General features: G+C 42.1%; 1 protein-coding gene across 1 annotated transcript in view; it reads right to left on the reverse strand.

Moving 5' to 3' along the window:
- Positions 1 to 14,709, reverse strand: part of COL17A1 (collagen type XVII alpha 1 chain) — a 40,410-nt gene extending 25,701 nt beyond the window's left edge. Inside the window, exons 1-11 of the mRNA XM_054206320.1 lie at positions 14,675 to 14,709; positions 9,989 to 10,054; positions 9,199 to 9,243; positions 8,304 to 8,402; positions 6,205 to 6,342; positions 5,799 to 5,846; positions 4,830 to 4,865; positions 3,179 to 3,226; positions 2,633 to 2,776; positions 1,525 to 1,668; positions 690 to 761 (exon numbers count right to left, since the gene is read on the reverse strand). Of these exons, the coding sequence (XP_054062295.1) occupies positions 690 to 761; positions 1,525 to 1,668; positions 2,633 to 2,776; positions 3,179 to 3,226; positions 4,830 to 4,865; positions 5,799 to 5,846; positions 6,205 to 6,342; positions 8,304 to 8,402; positions 9,199 to 9,243; positions 9,989 to 10,043 (829 nt within the window). The 5' untranslated portion in view covers positions 10,044 to 10,054; positions 14,675 to 14,709. The remainder of the gene's footprint in view (positions 1 to 689; positions 762 to 1,524; positions 1,669 to 2,632; positions 2,777 to 3,178; positions 3,227 to 4,829; positions 4,866 to 5,798; positions 5,847 to 6,204; positions 6,343 to 8,303; positions 8,403 to 9,198; positions 9,244 to 9,988; positions 10,055 to 14,674) is intronic.
- Positions 14,710 to 27,227: the final 12,518 nt, after the last annotated feature.

Here is a 27,227-nt window from a genome sequence, read left to right on the forward strand (position 1 = left end):
ACACTGGCTTGGTCTGACTACGGGAAATTTAAGGAGATAACTGCACACAGTATGTGTCAAAGTGCTGTCCAGAGAAAAGCAAACAGCTTGGAAGGTGGCACCTTTGGTGCCAGAATCAGTGTGGCAGTATTAGTGCAGTGTACAGACTGCTCTCATACACCGTGCTCTGCAGGCTCAGTCAGAGACCCTGCATGATGGCACTGTGCTGTGTAGACATAGTATGTGTGACTGTAAAAGGAAGAGAAGTGGTTTGGTGACATTGAAGAGAGTCTGCCAGAAGTCATGAGCCAGGTGAAGAAAAGGGAAATTACAGGGAAAACTGTCAGAGAAGCAGTGGGTCTTTACAGATGACTTTACACATGAGTTTATTTTTTAAGGCATCACTCTGAGTTGTTCTAGGGAAGAAAAAGGCTGGCCTAACAGGTGTCTTCCAAAAGACAAATTATTCTCCTTGGAAAATCTGTAGTTTTCCCTGCCTCCCAGACAAAGAAGTCAGGAGCTAACACCAGCTATGCAGGGCTGACTCAGAATAAATCCACCATAACCAAAGAATAATTGGGGTGTACAGACAAGCTGCTGACAGCAAGATGAGGAACATAAGAGAAACAGAGTAATATATGTATTATTTAATTGTACATGTCTGCCAGGACTGTGGTGGTGTGAAAGTGCGAAGGGGAGAAAAATCTGACCTGTAGAGGAAGTGCTCAGGCCTGCGTTCAGAGTATGATTGCTGGGAGCCAGGTTATTTGGAACACCAAAAACTGCAAGAAGAGGATGTGAAATGTTATTACTTCTCTGGAATCAGAAATCCAGCACCTGAAGGTCAGTGGCACAGTCACAGTAATTAAGAGTCGGAATCACTTTGAAATGCAGTTAGTGAAAATGCACAGTAATTGCACAGAAGAAAAATCTTGAAAATTGTGACACCAAACAACTCTTTTAGTGAATTGACAAAGGGGAGAAAATCCTACATCAAACAAGTTGCAATCATGACACAGTGTGAGAAAACAAAGCTTTTAATAGTATGCTATCATAAAGCTTCTTGTGACTTTTCTTGTGACTCTGCAGCTGGGAAATGCAGCATCCCTGGCATTTAGAAGTGGGCCTTAAAAGGTATAAGCACGCTCAACGCTTATTGATTACATCTTTAATGTATGAGGACTGAAGGGTTAGGCCCAGTCGTTCTTACAATGGGCCAGGATAATTCAATGTTGACTACAGTCTAAAACTAGTTTTGATAGGGAATGTTGATAATAAATCATTGATAAAGCTATCATCAAAGTTTAGCAACAGATCAGGCATTCAGGACAATAGATCCCCACAAAGGATTTTCAAATACAGTTAGTGTGTAGAAGCAGAGAGTACTAAGTTACATGAAATCAGATAAAATTCAAGCATATCGCCTGCCATCTTGATTCTTCCATCATTTTATTCCTTCTTGCTGTGCAAAAAAAAAGCACTGCTGTTGATGCAGTTTCATTATGGAGTTACATCCTTTAAGACTGGACGCTCCAGGGAGCTTACCTGATCCTGTAGAGTGAGACATAGCATTGATCAAGGAAGAGCTGTTATGGTATCCACCAAGGGAAGACCCAGCAGGCAGAGTGGAGGACCACATGTATGAAGGGAGGGCGGTATTCAGTATAGTTGTATCATATGTCCCTGACACTGTAAAAAAGCCAAACAAAACAGAAGTGGTTTTCAATGAGACCAGGCTTGTGGCTTAGCATGCATTGCAGGTTTACATGGCAAACAACTTCATCTGCCTTAAATTTCATTTACCCTTGTGGAGTCAACAAAACAGCTCCAGGTTAACATGGTATAACCGATCCCAAATGCCAGCTGATTACAGCCCACCTGAATTTTAACCAATGGAATAAAGATTGACCTGATAGCATAATCATTCAAAAAACACACTGAAGAGATTTCATTGCTTGTAAGATGGTATGATACCAGAATAAAACACTTTGGTCTGACATTCTGTTAATAAGTCATCCTGGGCCATGGGATGTATCATATTTGCTTCCCATGTGTTCCTCTGATTTGTTCGCCAGTGGATTGGACTAAAATTCCCAGTTTTAGACAGGACTTGAGCCATGTGCAAGAAAAAAGGTATTGATTGTTCCTAGATACTGGTGGAGGACAGTGGAGTGAATGTGAATACCACTGCTTCGAGCACTGTGGTGAGGCTTATAAATAAGAAAGGCTGGTTATAGTATTTTAAGTACTGCTTCTATTATCAAGTTTTAGTGATCTCTAAACCATTTGGCGTGGCCAATAAATCAAACACTGACCAAAATGTTGTCTTCAGAGCTATCTCCATCTTGCTTGGAGATAACAGATCAAATGACTCTAAGACATGTTTGCTTACAGCTCTTGTGTCTGCCAGAAGCACCTCTGAATTAAAGCAGGTGGCAGCACGGGACTGGCTTATTTTTATGGAAATTAGACAAGTCACTAGAAAACTACCCAAGATGGCTCTTGTTAGGGCAACATCTGGACAGCCCTCCAGCATTCTGACCCTTTTTCTGTATTGCCACTGCTGTCTGGGACAGAGACCATGTATTCTTACTCAGATGTTCCTAGCAACCTGGTATTTTTATGGCATTGCTAAGCATCCTCTGCCAAGTACCTGACTGAGAGCTCTCAGTAACCATCTTCGTCTCCACCACAGCCTTTTTCGGTATCGGGAGTGTACTTGACGGTGATCGAGTAGGGCTGCAGCTGGCTGATCGACTTCCTTTCAGCAAACGTTTCACATCATCCAACTCTGTCCCTGGCAGGAAAAGCAAGTGTCCAGACTCACCCAAAAGCCATTGCTTCATTGATCTGTAATCTTGCCCTGGCTAAACCATTCAGTCAAATTTACCTGTGACTGTCTATGAAGTTTTACTTACTGGGGGTGTCTTCTGGGGGTGCACTCACTTAATAACAAAGCTTCAGGGCCTCATTTCTGGGACTAAGTACAACTACATCCTTGCAAGACCACCATCTAACCCACAGCATGCTTCCTTGTTCAGAAAGGGGAGACAAATGAACATTCTTAACAGAAAAAAAAATGACACTCTGCTATCTGTCATCATGAAGATTGGGTCCTAGAGATACTGCAGACATACCCAGAGTAGCAACACCCTCTATCTTATACCTGATCCCCTGGAATAAAAGCTGTGGCACTTACATCTACCAGAGGGAGATGCACTCTGCAGTCGGACTCGTATTTCACTCTCTGTGAAGAGAAAAAGCAGATCATGAATATGAACTGAGATGCGTTTGTGCCCTGGGCTGGGAATTAATCCTTAGGCTGAAGTGAATTCCTTCCTTCTTGCTGTCCATGTTACATCTTGCTGTCGTGCTGCTTGATCTGAGCAGCACTCATGGCCCATGTGAACTGGTTGTAAATTGGTTTGGGTGACTTCTTGTTTTGGGGTCACATTTTGCTACTTTTAATCCCAGAGAGCTATATTTTACTCACTGAGGCTCTCTGTTAAAGCCAATAGCGTTGTTAATGCCAGACATACAGAAGGCCCAATTATGCAGTCCTCAACCACATTGATACTCCCATGCATAACAATTATTATTATTGTCCTTCTGGACAAAAACCTAGAGAGACAAAAGAAGCATATTAAATACACAAATTCCCTACTGCTTCCTATGTAAAATTCACACTGTCATCTCTACAATGGGCTGTAAGATTTAGTCTTTTACAACCTGATGACTTCTCTTTTGGCTCACTGAACGTAAACAGGCCAGTTTTAAGCCAACATTCTCACCAGGTACTCGATTTTATTACTGACTTCTACCGTGCAGCACAAGAGACTATAGAGTTAATGCGATGTGGTTGGGTAAGCCTTTAAGCTTGCTACCCACAAGCAAACCGGCCAGCCAGGACATGTGATACATGCCCCTCAAGATGAAACCTGACAGTGCATGCACTATGAAAGAAACATTAGCTTTGGCATTCATGTGGAGAAGCTGATGGATTGGAATTATTTTCTAAAGTAATATGAGAAGCTGGAGCTGATTCTCTGGTGTCTGTTTTATTATGTATGGCCTAGTTCTGCTGGGAGCTCAGGTATGTAGTGTGCTAGAGGAGACTGTGAAGATCTGAGGTAGAATAATTGGTAACTGTGACACTCTCCGGGAGGAGCGTGCAAAAGCACACTTTGATTCATATCTACTGCTAAATTTAACTTGGATAAAGTGACATTATAGTTTCCTCTTCAAGAAACTGGGAACAGGTATTACACTTTTACAGAGCAATATAATCCTACTTTCCCCGACGCTGTTAATAAATTATTAGAAGAGCTGAATGATTTAAACAATGCAGACCTTTACAGTGATCTGGCTAAACAGACCACAGCAAGTCCATAATTTCCTACCATCTCCTTACTATCGGCATAAGATCATTTCAGGGTATGGCCTTATGGTTTGTAAGACAGATCGCAGTAGGAGGAATGTGAATATGATTACTGTAAATATGTCAGAGGCAGGTCACAGAGCATGGATGGACCAAGTTTATGGTAGTGAACAGATAAGATGGCAGACTATGTCCTGTGCCCCCAGATATCCAAGTCCCCAGGTGGATCCTCCTTTCTGACAGAGTCCAAACCACCATGACCTTCACTAGAATCAATTTTTACACTGAGCTTTTTTAAGCAATTGCTTGTAGATAAATGGTTCACATCTGCAGTGGTGTAAATCTACGTACCTCATCTGTCTGCTCTATGCTTAAACTGGTTGATTCCAGCTAAGGAATAGGTCTATTTAATACACTTTGAATCACACTGAAGAAAAAAAAGGAGGCTTCTAAAAGAACAGTATTAACTCACCTCGACTTTGGCTTCTCCCTCTCGTGGAGGCAGATGCTGTGAACAGTAATAAGAGAAAAGCAATATTAGGCTTTACCGCCTGTGACATGTCTGAAAATGAATACATGGATCTTGCTCAAGAGTGCTCAGATTCAGACGGTAACCTTCTTTACTTGGGGCACAGCTCGGGGAATCGAACCCTTAGAGTTTTTACCAGCCCCCCCTTTAGAACATAAGGTATCTTAAAGAGTAAGTAGCATCTTTAGCATTTCTGGACCAACTGCTGTTTCTTTTTGTACACATAAATGTTGTTCATAGATGGTGATCTTCCATTTCAGAAGGCCAAAAGGAAGCTAATACGCCTGTTTACCCCACTAACCAAAGCTGGACACTGTGAAACCCTGCCTCCTGTCTGAGCCAGAAAGACGTCCTGATCATATTGTTTCACTATCTGCACTGAGTAAAATCGGCAGCTCAGAGTTTGGACAGGACAAGCTTATACCAACTGACAATGCTCAGTTTAAATGTATCACTTGATAGCCAGTTCATCTTTCCATATAAATATGTTAAAGCCTAGAAAAGAGACACTGGAAAAGTATATCCAGCAACAGCTTAAGATCCTAAGAGTCTGAGCTTTCTTGCCTGGAGCTGTTCTCCTAGCTATGGCCAGGGGCAGGAGGAAAAGTTATGAAGTATCTCATGTCTATGTCCTCCTGTCCACGTCCTATGCCATATAGGGAGCATCACTAAAGCAGTTGAGTGTAGCAGATATACAGTATGCACCCTCTGTTTGAATATGTGTTGGCTAGAGACCCTGCTGTCAGCTGTTAATGTAAACCCCAAATAAACCCTCCAAAGTCATGGAGCTGCACTGGCTGCCCAATACAGAGGCAACATAGGTAGAGCAAAACACAGCAATGTGCAAAAAGCCACCGTAGTCACCATGAACTTGCCATAATGTTTAGAGGAATGGCTTTAAAAAGAACATACCAAACTCTTTTCTGGGGAACTCAGGAGAAGAGTTGGCACTGGAGCTCCCTGAAAACAACAGAAAGGTCTTCATTAATACTTTGCACAAGATGATTAAAAGCTTTCAAAACATGTCTTCCTGGTAACTGTCTAATCCCAGCGGGTAACAAACATTTCCATTAAAAAAAAAAGCTATTCAGGATTACATGAAAGAGCTGCTAATGTCTTTCAACAAAAATATGCCACAACTCCTTTTAGGAATGAGTATTACTATAAATAAGACTTAATCACTAAATGTGTCCCTAATGGCTTATTTCCTAGCAAAACCACAATGGGACTCCTGTGCTATTTGGGACAATCCTGCATTAATGTGACCTCAGAGTGCACACTACACATTGCGTCCTTGCTAGGGCATGTTCTGTGATACCTTCATACGTTGCATGGCGGTTGACATAGGTTTTTCTTTCAAATGTTGAGCCAGGTGATTTCGTGAGAGTAGAGCTGGGAGACTGGGTTTGTCTGTAGCCAGATGTTGATGATGATGAATTCAGTCTACCACTTCCACCTATAGGTAAAACAAAATGCCGTCAGCAAATTGAAGATATGCCGTGGATGTACACCCTGGATGCCCTGGGCGCTTTATGCTACTGTCTTCTGAGCTGGACAAATTTGCACTAATACCTCACAACTAGAGATGGGCAAGAATGACATTTGGGTCTAACTTTGACTGTCCTCAATATTCAGTGCAGAGAGGAGTATTGGTTATCTTTGTGGTTTCAAAACAAATCTTGTCAGTGATATATACGACAGCAGATCTTGGCCCAGGGGGACGAGTCATGCCCCCCTGAACAAGAATAAATCTGGCTCCGGGTGGTGTTGGGTTTTGTTTTGGATACAGATCCATCTGTAAACTGAAGTGTTATATGACACAGGCCACAAAAACTGGGAAATTGTTAAGTCAAACTCAAAGTGCTGAAGGATGCAGTTCATGAGATAAGGGAAAGCGGAGATGAGTCCATTTGCCTTCCAAAGCAGCTATCCACACTCTCTCTTAGTCATGCCTTAGTCAATCCATTTCCTGGAGAAGTGACTGAGGTGTGCGTCAGGCCCAAGGCAGCCTGGAGGTTATTATCGGCTGTTATATTTAGACAGAGGAAAGAATTTCCTTTCCTAATTCACATCAGTGCCGTGGAGAAAGAACTGAGCAGCCATAACTAATGTGTTCATACTCTTGAATGAAACTGAATGCTAGAGCATGATCAGAGTGCAGCAAAAAATGAGCCCTGTGATAAAGTGCAGCATATCCACGCTGATCAGCAGGATCAGATTGGATATTGTTTACCCATCACTGAAAAAAGAGCGTGCCCCTGTGATCTCAACACAGTGTTTTCTTGCTGACATTCCCCTCTACTAGGACCTGTTTTGTTCTGTAACTTTTACACTTAATTAGCAGAAAGAACTACTGTGACTAGTAGGCCCCTGTTGGAGACATTCTGCAAGCAGAATGGGAAAGCAGAGATTAGAAAATGCTCTGAAAACTTCAAGAACTCATTATCTCTGAAGTTCAGATTCTTTTCTCTTCCTCCACGTGCTGAAACAAAATAACAAGGAAGATGGCAATCCTGCAGAGCCGTCTGCAGGGCTGGGTTCTGTTCTCAGGCTGGTGCCAGTCTAGACAATTAAATTGACATCTTCACTGGAGTTACTTCACATCTGCCCTGAGGCAAAGTGATTCCATACTCTGGCCTTTAATTGGCATGGTGGTGTCTGTCAGATCTATTGGGCATGGCTAATTCTCCTTCCAAACTGCACTTCACTCCCTTTGGTTTGTGAACTCTTGGAGCATGGAGAATGTTTTCTACAGGGATAGTTACACAGTCTGTCCCGCTGGGGACAGAGAGAGGGGTGTGCCAGAAACCTGGCTAGGACGGTTATTCTTCAGAAACCTTTGATAATCTAACAATCTAACCACCGGGCAAAGGATGTTGTTAGAAGAGAATCCTGTTTTAATGGAGTAGATAGCACATACTGATTTAGCACATCCAGAAAATTTGGCAGATTGTTCAAAATGCTAAAGCCATGGACACACACACACACACAAGAAAGTATTTTCTAGGGAATTCTTTAATAGTATTCTATCCCCAGTAAGATCAACAAAAAGACCAATCAAAACTGTCTTTTGAAGAAAAATGGTCAGGAAGCTTGTGATTTGGAAATCCTCCAAGAAGGGAAATTTAGTTTACAAATGAGTTGTTAACAACAGTAGGAATAGCATTTTTTGTTGCTTTTCTCCCGAAATCAAGTTTTCCCTGTGGAAGATGTGAATTCTGTCATTTACTCACCCATCCTCACACCTAACTTTAGGGAAGGAACACCTTCGCTTTGATTATTTGCCACTTCTACTTTCATAAACTCTGTTTTCTTTACCTCTGGCTCATCCTACTTCCCTGCCTTGAATCTCTCGTCACACCATTCATGCTGCCTTTGCTCTCAGTTTCCTCACTGTGCAATGTCCTCATTCCTTACTTGAAGTCACATAGCTGCTGCCATGGGTGTAAGACCTCTTTTCCACTCCGCTTCCTCCAGTGTGGGATGATGTTTTGAGCCCACTGCTGCTACCTCCTTCTGGAAAAGACAAGCACAAAATGAAACATTGTCTCAGGGTAAAAGATGAGAAGAGTAAGGATGCTGCAAGACTGCCCTCACACTCAATTACAAGTATAGCTTCATGTCTGGCGAGATATCAGAACTGCAGAGAAGTGTCTTGGCAGAGCAGAGAAGCATTCACACTGCAGAGGTAGCAGGTTCGTATTCAAGTTTTGCTCCATACATGGACTGAAAGATACTCCTGATAACGCTCATCATAAATGAGATGATAGTGCAATTCCTTTTCAACCCAGCTGCAGCAAGCTAATCAAGAATACGGTGGTATAAAGAGCATGGAGGATTCTTCCCTACTTGATACTTGTACTGCCCTACAGAGGTAGAAATCACCTGTGACATATGCTACTACCCAGAAAGAGTCACTCACTGTTGTCAACTGGGTAAGATGACAGGGGAATACACTGCAGCCTCAGCAGTGGATGCTGCAGATCCATTGCTTTTGACCCTTGTCCCCAAGAGACAGGGACCTCTGGAGACCCTATATCTGGGCTTAAGCCCTTGGAGACTCTGGTCTACCAGTCTTAGTGCACTGTGCGACTTCGTTTCTGACAATACCCAGCCGGCTCCCCACATACTGCTCCTCTCCACTAACAGGTATTTTGGGAAAGGGATTTCTGAAAATAGCTTCTCTTTGGGTGCAAGTCTTTCTGCACCGAGACCTGCTGCACCCAGAGATTTATAAAAGTAACACAGTCAAATAGCATGGAGGGGCACAGAACACTGAGCAGAAGTAACGCAATGACTGACAATTACTTACTGGGTGGTAAGGACGTCAATCTTGTGGTTACAGTCTCTGTAATAACTGAGGAAAGAAAAGGGTGCAGAAGTAATGGCATGTTAATATAGCCAAACAAGATCAATGTTCTACTTAATTTTCATGGAAGAGCATGACTCATTCTAAGAAGATCGATTCATTTAAAGAAAAGTCCCTTAAGACCATGCTGCCTGGGAGCTACAGTCTCATTAGCACAAAATGCTGTGTGTTTGTTTGCAGGTATTTCTAACTCTACAGTAACTAAGAACATCACTGCCGTGAAAGACTTTTTTTTCTTTACAAGACCCCTGTAAAACATGGAAGTATTATTATTTCTGGGCACTTCTGGACCACAGCCATTGCTGTAATAGCAAAGCCTGTGGTCAGACCCATTACTAGCTTCCTACTAGCTAATTCCCATAATGCCAGCAGGAAACTTATCCTCTATTTTACACACAGACAAGATAGATATCTAAAGAACATTTTCTAGGCCACACAGAGCATTGATATTGGAGTTAGGAGGAGAATCCAAATGTCTGCACTACTGTCTAGAAATGTTACCACAAGGCAATCATCTGTGGTTAAACAATCAGGTCATGCTACATATCTCTAAATGTCTGATCTTGGACCATTCTATTCCTTTTTCTGACTTCAACAGAGAGACCAGGGACAGGCCTGGTCAGTTCTGGACCTCTGTCAGCATTCAATCCATTACAAAACTGGGCGTCTGCTTCTGGGATTTGTGGTGTGTCACCTAAACTGGTGACATAAAAATAAAAAATGTCCTTCTTACGTCTTTCAGTAACTTCTGATCCATCTTGCCGCGTTTTCTTTGTTACAGAATCCATACCATTGCCACCTGGAGGGAAAGCAGAGAGACTGCACTCAGAGCTAGGCAAATAGAGATGACAATAGCTCCCCACAAGTCCTACCAGTTTTCTCCCTTCAGCTGGGGTCTAGACTGCCTGGAAGACAACTGTGTCAGGGAGTTTACAGTGCCTTTCCAGAGTCATGTGATTATTACTAATAGACCAGCCCCCCTTGCCTACAAAACTGGATGCTGCACAATGCAGCAGAGCTGAAACACAGAAGAGATTGTAAAGCCAACAACAGGTGAGATAGGGGTAATTGAAGCAAATCCACTCGGTGCTGGAGAAGTTTAGACATGGATTTATATGCAGACTTTGTGGCACTACACTATGGTCTTCAGCTGTGCCCCTATAAAGGCTTGATCAAAACCACAGGACCCAAATGCCACTCCCACACATCCGATCTGGGCAGAACTCAACAGTACAGGATTAGAAATGCAGGCAGTTGCAGGAGTAAGCTACCAACACCATGCCAGTACTGCCAGAAAACCCTAAGCAGAGATACTGTTGCACGGTTTACAGTAATACTGTGAATTCTCAGGGTACGTTGATGCTAAAGCCGCAGCACTGACTTTAGTGAAGTAGAAAAACACCTGGAGGAACCTTTAAACTGGCTATTTTTGCCAGCAAGGAACTTAAGGGAGGAAATGCCTTATCTTGCTTTACAGGCAGAGCAGAGATGGTTTGGAGGCCCTGCCTATGGCTTTGGAATTCGACCTAATTTAATGCCAGCTCAGGTCAGTACACACAGTATTGGAATCACTGCTGTGAATGCTGTGTATACTCTTCTTCATGACTTGGATCCCTCTCTAGTCAAAATTGCAATCTCTTGCAGAGGTATGACTGCCTGCCAAGGCAGGAATACCACAAAGAAACATTGTGATTGTGGAAAAGAAACATCAGCTAGAAGAGAAAACACTTCTGTCAGAAGGAAATACACAGTTGCTCACTACTAGTCTCTCTAAGATAATACTTCATCTTATGCAGCCACAAACAATGAGAAGGAAGAGATTTTAATTTACACACAAGGTGATAATAGGCCAAAACTCTCCAACGCATTTGAAGACTCCTCCTTAAAACTGAAGGCCCAGCTCTACCAAAAACTACACAGTTGACAGGTTGAGTCTAAAAAAAAAGCTTTGGGCAAAATTCCTTCCAAGTTTTAGAGCATCCAGGTTTTAGAGGCAGAACCCAAGACCGTGCCCTTCAGTTCAGCTACCATTTGAGTTTGATCCTCATGATTCCACTTACCCTTCTGCAAAGTGTATACCAAGTAGCCACCTTGATGTTACGCTTGTACTGTCCATGCATAAATAATGACACAAGGCAGGATGCAGAGAATTTGCAGGAATATCTGAAGTTCAGGTTCAGTTCTGTCTTTGAGCAGCTCCCACTATTCCCAGACAATTGGACAGGAATAATTTGAGTGTAGAAGGACACTATTAGTCAAGCCACTTCAGCCTCCTGTCACACTCAGTTGAACTTTGCAGAGAACACCCACAGTGCCCACAGCCCTCACTCTCTGCTGGGTTTACCAGCCCTGTAAACAGGGCTCCTGAGGCCACATCCAAGTCCTTACACAACCTCGGCAGCAGGATACTACCCAACGCTTACAGTGCTTGCTAACATTGGGGACTTCCAAGGGATTACCCAGGGTGTTGATTCCAAGGTACATGCAGGACGGTAGCTACATGCATTAGGAGAGTTCCTCCTCAATCAGGATGACAGTCCCCTGCAATGTAAGGGTTCCTGGTCATTCCCTCCAAGGAAAGGCAATACCTCTCTGCTATTCTTCCTTATTGCATCAACAGTGGAAGCATCTTTCAAGCTCCTTCCCTAAAAAACAGATGCTAGAAGCTGTTGTCTAGATGTCAGCACTGTTGGCTTTGCCAGTGTTTTTGGCAGGGAACACAGCTTTGTATTTGGAAATGGCTTTCCTATGGCTTTATAGTCCTGGAACTCCACTTCCTTTCTGCTACTGGGAAGTCAGGCTGGTAATGGATGCTGGAAGAGGCCAGCACTACCATGGAGTGAATGCATCTTCTGCATCTTTGCCTTTCCCTGAGAAAGGGGAATACCTTGCTCTGATACTAATCCCAGAAGAAATAACAAGAGGTTAACCCACATCTTTGGAGCCACACATGCCGCAGCCTGAACCATGCCACATGGTGCATTTTCATCTACGTTGCACATGCGTTTGCCACATGAATGCAAAAGCCAGCTCGGGCTCCAGCAGGCTGACTGCGCTGGATTTCCATTATCTGCCAGGAATGACTCATTTCACCAGCTCCTATCTGGATTCACAAAGACGCAGCTGTGGGCTATGTCTGTGGCAAAGCAATAGTGCTGTTGAATCACAGAAGCCACCTGCAATCATCTCTGAGCAACAAGCAGGAACTTGTGAAGTGGGATTACTCTCAAACAGTACAGGCAGCATAAGACAGGGCAACCCTATGGCTTTAACATAAGCTCGGGGGTTGTGGTGCACTTGTGCCACCCACAAAAACAGGGAACTTGCAGACCTTCAATGGCACTAGGAACCAGGAGAGGTCTAGCACTGCCATGCTTGTGCATGCTGTTTCCTCTCTGTACAGCAGTGAAAAGCAGGATAGTAATAGCTGCCCAGCTTTGCGAGGCATGCCTAGATCTGTGCTTTTCATATAAACCCAACACTGCAGGGTGCCTCCTGCACCCCTTGTTCCACCTGACTGCAGTGCAGCACACTGGCAAGGATGCTATGCCAGTCTGAGATGGGACATTCAAACCCCTCTTATTTTAGAAATTAGGTATTGTGTGCAATGGTAATAAAGTTTATTACAGATATTTTTCTAAGAGGAGGGGAACAGCCACAAAGACATATTTGAATGGAAAAATGAAAGCAGGCATGTTTCAGATTCTTTTATTCCTCCACAATGTCCTTCCAGTTTTCATGTCAGAATGCTGTTACACTCTCACAGCACATCCTTTCAGCTCTCTCCTCCCTCCATTAACAAGGCTCCTGCTGTGAGACACTCCATTAGAAGAGAGAAGCAGCAGCAGGTGCTGAGATTAATAATATTTCATGTCAGTGGAACCCTTTGATTGCAAATAATCTGAGACTCAGTAGATGCCTCCAAACCATGACATGGACTATGTTAAAAGCAAATATCATGGCTCCCATCATATTAAATGTGCCTTAGGGTGCCCCTTCCTCTTAATGAATCCTTTCAGGTGCCACTATCCTGGGACTAATAGAACTGGCTAAAAAATGGCCTCTTATCTCTCTTTTACGCCACAGTCTAGAAATCTGACCTTCTCATTCTGCTTTAAAAGCTGTTCCTTTCCAGTTATTCTACCAAAACCAAGAGAGTCAGAATCCAACCAATGAAATCATGCTTCCAAATCTGCTCATTTTGTAGACTCATTGAAATGATGCCAATGTCAGGGAAGCGGGTTAGATGCCCAACCAAAGCTTGGACATGCTGCAGGAACAAAATTCTGCTCTGCTCACAACCTGTCCTGGCTTCTATGACACCAGTATGTGCTCGTTTCCCAGAGCAAAAGCAAGAGCACAGCCCAGACTTCACTCCACACTGCCAGGTGCCTTCCTTTCAAAAATGTGTCCTCACCATGCCTACTTAATTGTGCTACCCAAAGAGAAACACGCCAAAGCAAGGCCATTCTGACCTGCACAAGCTTCTTGCCTCCGGCACAGAAAGGGAGACAAACAATCTGTGTTTACACAAAAAACATTTGCAGAACAGGAAAATGCTGCTGTCAACATTTCACAGATGAAGAAACTAGTTACCGAAAGACAAGTAACTTCCCCCAAGTCACTCCACGAGTCAGTCCAAAGACAGGAAAAGAAGACAGGTCTTTTACATTATGCCATTGTGTTCAAATTGCTAGACCTGCTGCAGAACAGATTCAATCTCATTCTCAAATCATACTTTTCTGACTTACAGTGACAAAGCTTCAAAAACACCTTACAGTACCTCCTAATTTTCTATGACAACAATGTGGCCCGAAGTCCATAATCAATGAGTCACGGCTGATAAATAAACCCACCTGTCTGAGACAAAGCAAAGCTTGTCCATAGCAACACAAAATTCCACTCAGATAGAGTTCCAGGTATTCTCAGGACTAGAGATCAATTCCTTAATTTTACACCCTGTACCCACCATCTGAAGCTTTAATTTACAATCGTTATTCCTCCAGCACATTTCAGATCTGCTCAGTTTTAAAAACAGCCAACAGATTATGTGCATTTCACCACACAGGTACTGTTACAGAACAGAGAACATTCAGCTAAACTTTATCTATTTGCATGGTAGTTTCACAAAATGCATTAAAATGCCAGAGCTTAGCTTCACATTTCTTATCTCACAGCAGGTATACTCCTTTCACTTGACACTCATTTTAAAAGAGATACATTCACTGACAAACACAAAACCAAAATGACCCAGCCTTTACACAATCCTATTTTTACATTGTATTGCCCACAGAAAAATGTAACACCTCCCTATTTTGCCTGAGAATACAGCCTTGTTCTGCAAGGAATCTGTAAGAGAGAAAATCCAGGATACTTTCTTCTCCTTTTTTTTTTTTTTTCTTTTAGTAATGTAACTTACCTGGAGTGCTTTCGTTAATGAATTGAAAATCTGTTTTTATTCCTCAACTGTTTCCTTTCTACCAAAATTTGCCACCTACACTTTATATCACGTCCTTCCAAAGGTGTGCAGAGTCTGAGTGATCATCCAAAAATGTTCACCTCTTCTTTATTTAAGCTGTTTTATTCTCGCCCTTCTTCTGCTTTTCTATTCCCGTGCTCTTAAACAAGTCCCAACAAAGGTGTGTTGTGGTTTTCTGCCCCACCCTACCCTCCCAATTATCTGACACTCACCGGAAAAAAAGATCTGCCTCCAGGAATCAAACTTTATTGAAAGAAAAAATGCTCCTACCTGTTTGCTCATGTATATTAACTATTTAGATGCCATACAAAGGTGTGAAGGCTTATATCAGGGAAAACGAACTGTTATGGCAGTGCTTTCTGATACACGATCTGAGATCTGTTTTGGCATTTTCTTACAGAAAGTTACACAGCACCTGCTGCTGACGTCTCTGCAAAGCTGTCTGCAAGCTAAGCATATGTTGCTGCATGCAATACAGGGGGCTAAAGTCCCAGCTAGTACAAACTGGCCAAAAACCGCTGAAGTCCAGCCTGAACTGTCTTGCCAACCCCATAGATATTTATGCTCTATTCAGAAGGCAGCACTACTAATAAATAAAAATACACCAAACTGAGTAAGGAACAAAATTTCTTCCAAGTATACCACCTTCAGACTTCTCAGTGAATAGGAACTGGAGCAGAATAGCAGCCACGGTGGGTCAAAGCAAAACTCCATCTAGCTCCTGACCCTGTCTTCCACCAGGGCCCATTTTCACACCCCTGGGAAGATAAGCACATGCAGATATTTTCCTGGTGTACACTGGACACTTCCAAATCAAAAGCGGCAGCACTGCAATCATTCCTTCATGGATAGTCTCCATTAATTTGTCCAATTAATTTTTTGAATCTGTACAACATTTTAGTACGTACAGTGTCCTACAGTAAAGATTTTTACAGCTTAACTATACCTTGTGTAAAGAGTTTTCCTCCTACCGAAAATAACCGTGTTATTTGGTACCCTGTGCTTGTTTATAAGAATCAGAATTCACTTTGGCTTCTCTCACCCTACACAGATTTTGACAGATTTGTACCACTGAACAGGAAAGAACTTGATGCTTCATGCGTATTTTTGCACAGACCTTTCAAGGGATTGTAGCTGCGTACTGTCAAGATCGTACTCTGTTCTTTTAAGTTCCATACTGGAAATTTCCCAAGGTGCGTACAGACATGGCTGCTATATAGAAAGAACTACACTGACACTCCAAAGGCTACGCCCTGTGTTTCTTGATCAAGACTTCTTCAGAAATCATCAATGCATCTCCTAAATCCCAGAACTTGTAATTATATTTACCTTTAGCCAGACAGATATTTATGAAGCATAATTTCCTCCCTGCATGGAGGAAGCATCCATGACTCTGCCTTCTGAATGCTAATCAAAGGACACTTAGTTGTCTAATCAAGCTGCATGTGTTAATTAAGTCATTAAGAGGTGTAGAGCTCAGTCTGGGACGTGGCCAAACCGCAGTTGGCTTAAGCATTGACCAAAAGGATAAAAGTGGCTTTAGCTTTTTGAACTTCAGGCTCTTTGGACATGACACATTACTGTCCCTCTTATCATCAACTGCACTTTAAACCTGCTTTTTTGTCATCTCATTTCATGTCTGCTTCCAGCACAATCCACAGCTGTACGCTTCAGGCATACCCTGGCTGCTCAGACAGAAGTTGTTCAAGAAAAGACAGCAGTGAATGCACTGGGCCATTCTAGCTCTGTAGACCCACCAATATGAGGGAGACTCACTGGAATGGCACACAGACTTCACTGGAGTAAGAGATGGGACCTCACATTTTAAGATAATGTCCTCAGGACTGGAGGGATTTTCTCCCTCCTTTACCTTTGTCTACCAGTTTTTCTAATATATGTATAAACAAATGGTAGTCATCACAATGTTGATAAAATAATAAAATTACAGTATTTTAATCCCTGCAATACTGGTTTAATGTTTCTTGAGAACAAACTGTTCATGGAGTGTCTCTTCATGTGTCATTTTGACCATTTCTTACTGAAAAGAAAAAGAAGGGGGGGGTGACATAGAGGTGCCTTAAAAGGAAACTGAAAATAAATTACATCTTGAGAACCACTGACTCTGCACTTAGAAGAGGAAATTTAGGTGAAGATGAAGCTGAGGATGCTGCCTGATGAAACAGTTGAACTGCAGCAGACCTAGCTTCAGGTCATCAGCTGCCACTTCTGCAGTAACAGTGGTGGTGCATGGACTGGTGGTTAGAGCAGGGGAGGCTGCTTGATCTCCTCTTGGAGGTAACAATCACTGTCTTCCCATTCCCCCATCTGTCCTGCTCAATTTTACTTGTAGAAGGTGAAGCCTGTAGAGATAGAGTCACACTGCTGCTGGGTGTACCTGGGAATGTTCTACCAGATGCAGAGTTTGCTGCTTTCCCCGTTCCCAGCACAAGAAGACGTGCTGCACAGACTTTGAGCTTTCAATTAATGCCTGTCTGGTAGCTATAGAGATCAAATCATGGTTGAACTGTGTTCAGCACTGTTTTGTCTGGTGAAAGATGCTCCAAAAGTTTACAACAGCTGATGCTGGCACTGAAAAAGTTGAGAAGATAAGGCAGAACTCTACACTGCACCTGGAAGGGGGCTGTGCTACAGTACATCTGAATCACTTCTCACTCTGTAAGGGGAGCCCAAAGATGAACCAGCTGGTTTTGTCATGGCCATCCTCTAGCAGCTTAAGGTGTGTTCATGGTTTAGAAACAGCCAAGTGATGATAACTTGTTATCTTCAACTTCAAAAGGAGCTGTGGAGCACAGGATAAAATGTACATTGGTCTGATAATTCTGTCTCAATTGACATATAAATTACATGGCTAGTGAATCAGCCAAGAAGCTGACTGGAATAGTGCAGGCCCACACAAGGATGGTTCGCACAGGGAAGAAGAAACCACACCTATTTCTGGGTAGCAACTGCAGTTACCCCCGTGCCTTGGTTTTACACAAGGGAGCCGGGCAGCTACTGAACCAACCAGAGTCTCCTGAGTCACTCCCTTGACTCAATGCCCTGAGTCCACGGTTTGCACATCACTTGAGAAACTCACCGTGAGTAACCTCGGGCATGAATAAAAGCCTTGTGGGGAACTGATCCTTGCTTTTGGGGTGCTGGGAGGTGAGTAATGTCAGGATGCAAAAAAAAATTGCCAACTCAATCTCCCAAGTCCCAAGAGACTTCAGTGATCAAGAGAAGATGTCTTGGCTGTTCGTACTTACTAATAGAAAAGCTGTACAGATAAGGACTGCCTTTCCTCTCTCCTTCTGGCTTTATATAGCATTCCACATATCAGGAAGCTTGCTACTGCTTCTAAGGTTTATCACCATGCAAATAACAAATAGCAATATTTATAATAAAGCTATATATGCATAAGGAGCATTATAAAACAATGATCCTTAACAGCACAGGACAAACTGAATTGTACTGGTCCAGAGAAGACCAGCCTGGGCCGTTCTGGTCGGGGACAGAGACTGGGATGAGGTGGCTGAGCTCGCTACTGTTACTATTACCATGCAGACAGGAGGAGTGGGACTCTTCAGCAGCTGTAGACAGCTATATACCCCTGCTCATAGAGAAGCCTGCACAGACACTAGGGCCTAGATGCTGTCTTGGTGCTTTCCAACACAACTGCCTAATAGTTAGAAGCAAGGAGCCCAATCCAAGGGCTGGGATTAGACATATGTATTGTCTTGTGTGTCTGGGACTGCTCCTGATAATGTACACCTTGGTGACAGACAGATCCAAACAAAACACACCTGTGACCTCTTAAAGTCCCCCTGTCCTCCATGCAGCTTTTTATGCGCATTGATGCTTGGGCACATTTTATATCTTGGTACAGGTCAGGCTGTACGGCAGGAGCTGGCTGGCAGAGCCAGGAGTTATCACCCATGTCAGACTCACCTGTAATGGCATCAAGGTTAGGATGTTAACAGACCTGTTTGCAAAGGTGACCTGTTGTCATCTCTCCTTCTCTCTCTCCTCTCTCTCCCCCCACCTCCTCCCTCACCCATGGCAATTAGGGAGCTACCCCAGCTGTCCAACAAACCACAGCATCTGCACAAAACACAGCTGTGAGGCAGATGGTCCTGATCACTGCCAATCTGAGGGGTATCACTGTGAGTTTAAACTAAGTAGCTTTCATCCGTAAGACTCCTCTCCTTCCCAATGCTGGCATGATGAATAATTCCTTTCACTTTGTCCTCTAGGTAAGAGCTGCCTGCAACACATGCTGCATAAAGCAGCAGAGCTATAAACTGGACTGAGTCTCTTGTTTGATGCCGCTGGTTACTCACAATCAGCCCACAGCCCAAACTGCTTGGTCAAAGACAAAGGAAACCAGTCCTTCAGTATTTTACTTCAGAAAATGCAAAGTTCGATTCACAGGATCAAATAGTTTCCTATACCCTAGCTTTTGAAAAACTACTGTCTGTTTGCAAGCCCACCTGTGAACCCTTAAAGCAGTTTTAACACCGGTGTCTTTTAGACAAAAAATATGCACCAGAAAATGCATTATTTGCTAACCTCACACATCAAATGTTTCAGTCAGCCAGGCAGCAAAGGGACACAGCCAACACCAGATGACCTGGCTCTGGTGCTGCCAATATAAATAATGGAGAAAAGTCAATGCAAACTGTTTACAAAGAACTGGCAGCATCCAAAAAAAGATCCTTTCTGGCAGCCCCAAAGAAAACAAGATTTTATTTGTGAATTGCTCACCAGCCGTACCCATGGTCAAAATTCCAAGCAATTAGTATTTCAAACAAACGATTCAACCAATTCTACCTGCTGCCAGTCCAAAGCCTGCAAGTTTAAGCACCACTACAAAAAGCAAAACAGGGAGAATTGGAGTGCACTAGTACATATAGAAAAAAGCTGCAGACAACACTTATGTTACAGGTCTGCCTCAGAAAATGTTAAGTATTGGCAAATAAACCTGATTCTGTCTGCCATCTTGACAGAATATTCAAAACACACATTGGCAAAAAAATCGTGATGGAAAATCTCTGCCGGGCTCAAGCACAGCTTGCAGCAACTCACTCTCTACACAGAGAGAGGGACTCTCATTAGCAGGATGGGAAATGCATGGGAGGGTGACTGAACGGTCTCCCAGAACAGTTTTCTTTTGCTCTCTCCTTCTCCAGTTCTATACATTCTTTTTCCCTGCTAAGATGCAAAGGGTCATTTTTGGATTAAGGATTGTTTTACAGCCCAGAGATGATTTTCAGGAGACTCTAGGAACAGAAGTGCCACTGATGCTCTATCACTCAGGTGAGTTTGTACATAGTGCAAGAACATCTCTTGAAAGTACCTGGGCACAGAGAATGAAATTAAACACCGTGCAAGCTCAAGATTGTGTGTAAAGCCCATAGCTCATATCCAGTGCAAGGAACCTGGCCAGGCACTGGACATCAGTGCAGGGACAGTAAGGGAAGAAAACACCAGAAGTGGTGACACAGGGACAGCTGAACTGCAACTGAGTATACTGTTTGTGGTACATTTTCTGTATCCTAGCCCCAAGCTCTCTAGCCATATCTATATTGTCAAGATCTAACTTTGCTTTCAAGAATAGATTTCCTCATTACCCACATTGTTCACACACTAACTTGTGCTAAGAGAGAGCATTAGCCCGAGCTCCAGAATAGATGAGGCAAGCCCAGGGCACCATCAGTGGACAACACTCCTTTGCTCATGCAGTCCAGACAGATTTTGCAGTGTATCTGCACCAGAACTTGGCTTGTCCTAAGTGGTGTGTTGACACAATGAACTCAAACTATCGGTTTCCTAGAGCAAGACAAAACCAAGTCCAGAGTGGAGGGATTTTCCTCTCCCTTTGAAAATCTGAAGTCTGCAAGTTGAAAAAGGCTGGAAACTATTGTATCAGATCAGAGAAAACATGCTAAAAGCACAGAACATGCAGCACAACAAGTATACTGTGTATGTTTGATCCCTTCTGCAGAGATCTTTCCTAGCACATGGAAAGTACCTAGTGATTCAGAGTAGAAAGTATATGATGATTCAAACTCAGTCTATTTTATTAACACAGGTCTTTACCATGCCCCGTCTATATGGCATGCCAGTCTGCCACTTTAGAAAACATAAAAGCATTAAAAAAAATAAATTGCCAAATCAAGTTTTTGAGCTTTTCAGTTTTATGTTTGCACACAATAGGCTTTTTGCAGTCCATGGATGGTTTGTCTGCATTTGTTGGCGTGTCTGTGCACATGTGCGTGCTGATCGTGAAACTGCCTTTAAGTTTCAATTAGAAAACCAAAGGACACTGAACACAACGGGCCAAACCTGGTTTTGTACTGCAGCAACATTATTGCAGATTTTGTGTGGCTTAAAGAGGGAGGTTTTTTTCCTCAAGAGTATACAGCAGTTAGAAGAAGGGGAAAAGACAGATCCAGAACCTAGATAATCTCTCCATTGTTTACTTTAGAGGAAATAAATGATGGAGCAAAACCATTAGCTGGCTGAAAATTCTCCATCAATTTTGGTTTTCATTCCACTTTTATAGAAAAGTTTACAAGAAAAAATTTTTTTTGTTTCCAACAGAGTTTGAAAATGACAGAGTGGAAAGTGTCTTTTCGTTTCTTTCCTCTTTTTTTTCCAGGGCAGTAGGAGGAATCATTGGGAATACAAGTTTTACCAAAGTAAATGTTTTTTAAAAAAAATTCAAAGCTTTTTAGAGCGTTTTTCAACATTTCTTTTTGATTTTTATAATTTAAAATTAAAATCCCTCCCACTAAGAGTTAAACAAAGAAAACCATGCATTTCTTCCAAAAATGTTTGCTTAAACAGATCCCATTTGTCAACCCTCTTCGCTTACTTTTTCAAGCTGTACTCTGGTTCTAAGCAGAACTCCAGTTCTGCTAGAACTCTGGTTCCAGCTGTGACTAAGAAAGTCACTGCTAAATGAGGCTGGTACAATCTAAACCCAGAAATGATAAGATAAACATAAGCCAGCTGATTCTCCAGATCTGAACAGGGGGCAAGACTTGGCCATTGTTCCCACATAACATTTGTCTGGGATCACTCTTTATAGTAAAGGGGGAGTGAAAGCACAAAACCATATTTCCACTCTTTTAACAGGCAAATAAAAACATTTTAAAAACACATTTCTTGTACAATCATGAGGCTCGATTTTTCACTCAGTTCTGCCAGGTTTACATAGCTAAGATTCAAGAGTAGTAACTTGTCTCTCTGAGTTTCTATCTTCATATTTGAACTCTCCTGAGATCAAATGATGTAGCAGATACTGTCTGTCACTACATTAATACTGATGGGGTAAGAGTCTCCCTTTAGTTGGAAAGCCACATCAAACTGAAATCAAGGCATTTTGATTTTTTGTGGAGAAGCAAGGGAAGCCCAGCCCAGTGGTGAATATATTCACTTGGAGTATGCAAACACCTGTATAGTGATTTAAACCTGTGATTTTCACATTGTTCTCTCTAACCCCATGATCAGTCTGTCCTGGGCTGAAGGGGCTTTCAGAAAATATTTCCTTTAAAATAATACAATTTCTGGCGCAATTGTCAAGTTTAGGTAGCAAGGTTTCTGAGGGGGATAAAAGTGGTTTTGTACAAACATGTTAGAACAGCTGTGCTCTGTATATCCTGGGAAGTTCTGACTATCCCCCGGGCCCCTGGATGATGAAGACTGAGGCCATTCAGCAAATTCATTGAGTCAGACTTCGAATGGAAGACTACAGAGTTCTACAAGATTTCTGTCCCAGAGTTGGTCCCTGTCAACATGATCCTTCTCCTTCTTCGCTAGGAAGGTACTTCCTGTGATTAGGCTCTCAAGCATTTCAGGGTGGTGCTCACTTTTCACTGCCAAAGTAAACAACAGAATGAAAAGTACCTGCTGGGGCTACTAAGGCGTTCCCTCTGAGGGAACATGCTCTGTTGTGAGCCCTGTTTATTGCCACTGATCGTTAGGGATTTATTAGGGATTGGCATTTGTCACAGTAAAGATCAGTGTTGTTATCAGGGATAGGCATTTCAGCTTACATCAGCTTTTTGTTCCCCTGGGTGCTTCTCAACCATAAATCAATTTCCAAACATATGCTTATCTGAGTATTGCAAAAGAGTTTTAAATCAAGAGACTGGTTTCTTGATTTCTGGTTTCCATTAGTGTAAAACTGGATTGTGCTTGCTTCTGTTGCGTTTGTTCAGATCTAATTAACACCATGCACTATAATGGAGCAATCTGGATCTTATTTTGGTCATATCACTTGCTATAACAGCTTGTGTCAAGAAGGCATATGAAACTGTTTCTATTCCTATTTCTACTTCTATTTATTTGCTGAACTGATCCTCAGAAAGGCTTGAATCCTTCTTCCTGGCTTCTGTCTTGCTGCACCTGCTTTTCCTGGGGCACACGGCCTCACCTGCCATGTGCAGGCTTGCAAAGTCCCAGTTTAAATGGCACTCCTTCATTAGAAGATACATTCCAGAGGCATAAAATATTATTATCCAATACACATGGCTAGAAGACTGCTGATCTCCTGCAAGACTGCAAGCACAAGATGGGACATGACATTCTTCGTAAAATCACTCCACAGAACACAACTCACGTGGCAGCTGGAAGCTTCGTACATGTTCTCAGTACTGAGGTTGAAGACTGCCTTGGAGACCCTTCTTTATCACACTGTAAAAATTACTGAAGTAAAGAATGAGTTAATCTCCTGCAGAGCTAATAACACTTCTTCAGAGCTGCCAATTCTTTGGAAACATTCTCCCATGTTACCAAAACCATGCCTCCATCACTTTTTTCTCTCTTCCCTTCTTCAAGAACTGAAAAGTATCCTCTTCAAGACATAGATATTAAATGTCCTCTCTCTACTCTTTTCACAAATTTTCCTCGTCTTGTCTTTTTAGCAAGGAAATATGGAAATTTATTAGTTCTTAAGTTTTGTGGTCATAGGAGGGAAGGTGTTATTTCAATTCAAGTGACTGGCAGCAGAGTTGTGTGAGCTGTTGTATCAAAGCTTTTCAAATTTAGTAGTTTTCCCTAGTCTATTGACTTCAACTGTGTCTTGAGCTACTCTTTATTTACAAAATGGAACTGCTCATTTAAGTTACAGTGCATTGTTTCTACCCCTTGATTTAACACCTGAAGCTTTATTTTACAAGTGTTAAGATTTTTAGCTTTCCTGACTACTTTTTCCAAAAAAAAATCGCCGTCCTTATTGAGTCCTGCTGGAAGGACATTCATTCCCTTGAGGCAAGTAAATGCACCATCAGATCTATACTGAGGGGTAAGTTGGGCAATAATACCTGTTTTGATAAGCATTTATTCATGATAGAAGTAATATTCATTTATCCACAAACGTCAGCTGTTACACAGAGCGACTCTGGTTACATTATCAATTTAAATATGTGTTTTGTAGGCTACTATGTACGCCTTTTCTAACTCTCCCCCACTCCCAATCTCTTCAGCTCACAAGAATCGGGTTATTGCAAATAAGAATTATGCAGCTTATAGCACCAATAAAAAGCTGGGCCCAGAATAAAAGACTGATACAAAAGCTCTGAAGTTTTTGTTTGTTTGTTTTTTGGTTTTTTTTAAATGCTGTTTTCAGTAAGCAAAGATGCTATAAAGGTCAGAGCTGCTACATTCTGTACTGCACACAGGGCCTATGGCAAGGATGCAGGGAGAATATGTAAGAGGGTAAGAAAAATACTTCATTTTTATTGCACCTTGAATAAAAAGACAACTCTGATCATAGTTCTTTAAAGCGATACAACCCAGAAGCTCATATCCCAATTGCAATACTGCATCCATAGAAGCTTTGATCTACAGATCTGAAAGCAGGGCAAATACTTTTGTCCTCAACAGAAGAATAGGAGGCTCTCAGTGGAAGACACCAAATTAGGCTGTGATGGATTGCCACAGGTTCTAAATCACTTGTGTACAGTACAGTAACCTTCCCCTCCTAATTACGTGCCCTTAATTCATATGATGAAAATCTTCAGCCATTTCAAATTCATCAACCAATTTATCAGGAAATGGAATAAGGTGGATGGACTGAATGATTACATGTCAGACTTTCAATCCTTGAACAAAGATAATGATAGATGCACTGTATAGAACAACCAAAGGCAGAACAACTATCTGCCATGAGTAAGAGCTACAAATGCTACAGCAGGGCATGATAAGCAAACCTCGACTCCACAAGAACACACCAAAACCAGGCATTAAAGGAGTGATACTGTTCAGAACATCTGAAGCTGAGTCAGAGTCTGCTAAGATCTCTTTCAATAAGGAAGTTGTAAGTGTCTTTGTCTAGAACATACTTTTATCCTGACTTCCAAGGTGAACTGGTTGTTTAGAAAAAGACACCTTTCCATCAGCTTTGCAGAAAGCATAGCGGTCTTTCTTTGTTCAACCTGGTCATTGAAAAGGTTTGGAGAGAGTAAAGCATCCACAGTGTGCTGTCCGCTCCATGGTGGTTATCCTGGAGTAACACAGCTCTTTGCTCTGTTCAGAAGGAAGCTGGCACAGACTGAAATTGGGATCCAACTTAGTTTCACACTTTGGCTGTTTTTTGAGATCTTGGCCAAAAGGTACAAGGTCTATCTTTCTCAAATTCTGTTACTATATATGGATTTTTATAAATATTCTTTTTTTTTATCTCTTTCACAGTGCCTTTCATCTGTATCTTCTTGTGTTGAAATTAATTATAGCATTTGTGGACTTTCTTCTATTTTGACATGGCAGCACTTCAGTAATCTTGATGAAGTTTCACATCTACATCTGACACCCTGGCACAGACCTCCTGACCATACAAACGTTCCCACAGAGACAGAACAACAGAACAGACACACAAGGAACAGTCACAACATAGACTCAAAACTTCTCCTCAGAAATCATCCAACTTGACTCTGAGTTAACTATGAACAGACATGTGTAAAAGCTGGAAACTGTGGCTGGAGTCACAGAGTAGTTAAGAGGCACACAATTTATCAACACTTAGAATGACAGTAAATATTTATGCAGTATTATAGGAGTCAATAGCCATAGCTGGCAGCTCACTAACAGGTGTTTTCCAATTTTTTTTATGATCCCTCATTGTTCTTTAATCTAGAACATCTTTTAGTTTGCAGTTCTCTTCTCATGTGGGTTAAAAGCAATATTCAGCACCACTCATGGTTATTTTCTTCATGCTCCCACTCTCTCACACCTCTCCAAATGTCTTGCTTTTCATTAGAGATTATGCTTCTGTAGGCAAATCTCTAGCCAGACACACCTTTGCCATATAAAACCACAAGTGATATGCTAATTCCAATCAAAAACTGTTTGTTGAAGGATAAACAAAGAGAAGATTTGTGACACAGAAGAGAAGAGAACAGATCAGTGCAGGTCTGTGGCCCTTTGATGTTATTTATTTCTGCTTCGTAAGAATACAGAAGTACAATGCAGTCTGTGGAATATCTACCCATGTTTATTGGTGTAGTAAAAATAGTAGTAATAATAATAATTTATATAAAAATCATGCAGCTCTTTCATGCATGACAGTCTTACAGTTCATGCAGTTAGAATGCAGATGACCCAAGTTGCTGCATCTACCACAATTCATCTAATTTATCTGTAACTCATTGTTACAATCAAAATGACAATGTTAAGGTGACAAATGTAGGGCCAGCTCTCCAAAATGCCAGAGCTGATTGAGAAGTTTTTATGTTCAGCAGGACTCATATTTCTATGGAGCTAGGCAGGAATGCTCCTTCATTTTAACTGCTGACTTCCTTCACACATTTCTTCTGACGGTTAAAAGAAAAGATGATCCTAAACTAGCTGGGGTCACACTGCCTTGCACAATGGGGTTTCTCCTGGAATAGCTCACCATTTTTGCAAACGGTGAGCATTACAATTTCAGTTGCAATGAGTAAAGCTACAAATATATAAACAAGGAATATTCAGTCAAAGATAATGAGCAGTAGCTGGCTTTACTGGAAAAGATTCTACATAATCTGGCTCCTACATTCAAAGTTACTCTTTTACTCCTTGCTCTCCCCAGTAATGGCCATCAAGGATTCTACCAATCCTTCACATAATGTTGCCTCCAAGAGGATCTCATTTTCCAGAACAGCTTTTCTCCAATGCCAAGAAGGCATTTAAAATCAAAAATAAAAGGAGAAATAGTGGCATGATGGCAAGTACACTGGACTCTAGCTGCTCAGCTGGTAGGACAGAACCCCCAGGAAAAAGGAAGCTTTTATTTTCAGTGCATTGCTTGCACCAGGGCTTAAATACTGACTTTAGACTAGCAGATTATATTTTAAATAGTTCTGAGTAAGATATTTGTAAGTGAACACTCAAAACTTGGAACCAAGCTATTTAAGTAGCCTCTGCTTCCAGTTTCTGGCAGTTTTTCTGACTTGGCTCTGAACCTTCTGGCTGCACCCACCACTATTTTCATGTCTCTTCTTGAAAAATC

This window comes from Rissa tridactyla, chromosome 6 (genome assembly GCF_028500815.1).
Source record: "Rissa tridactyla isolate bRisTri1 chromosome 6, bRisTri1.patW.cur.20221130, whole genome shotgun sequence".
In the NCBI taxonomy this organism is placed as follows: Eukaryota; Metazoa; Chordata; class Aves; order Charadriiformes; family Laridae; genus Rissa; species Rissa tridactyla.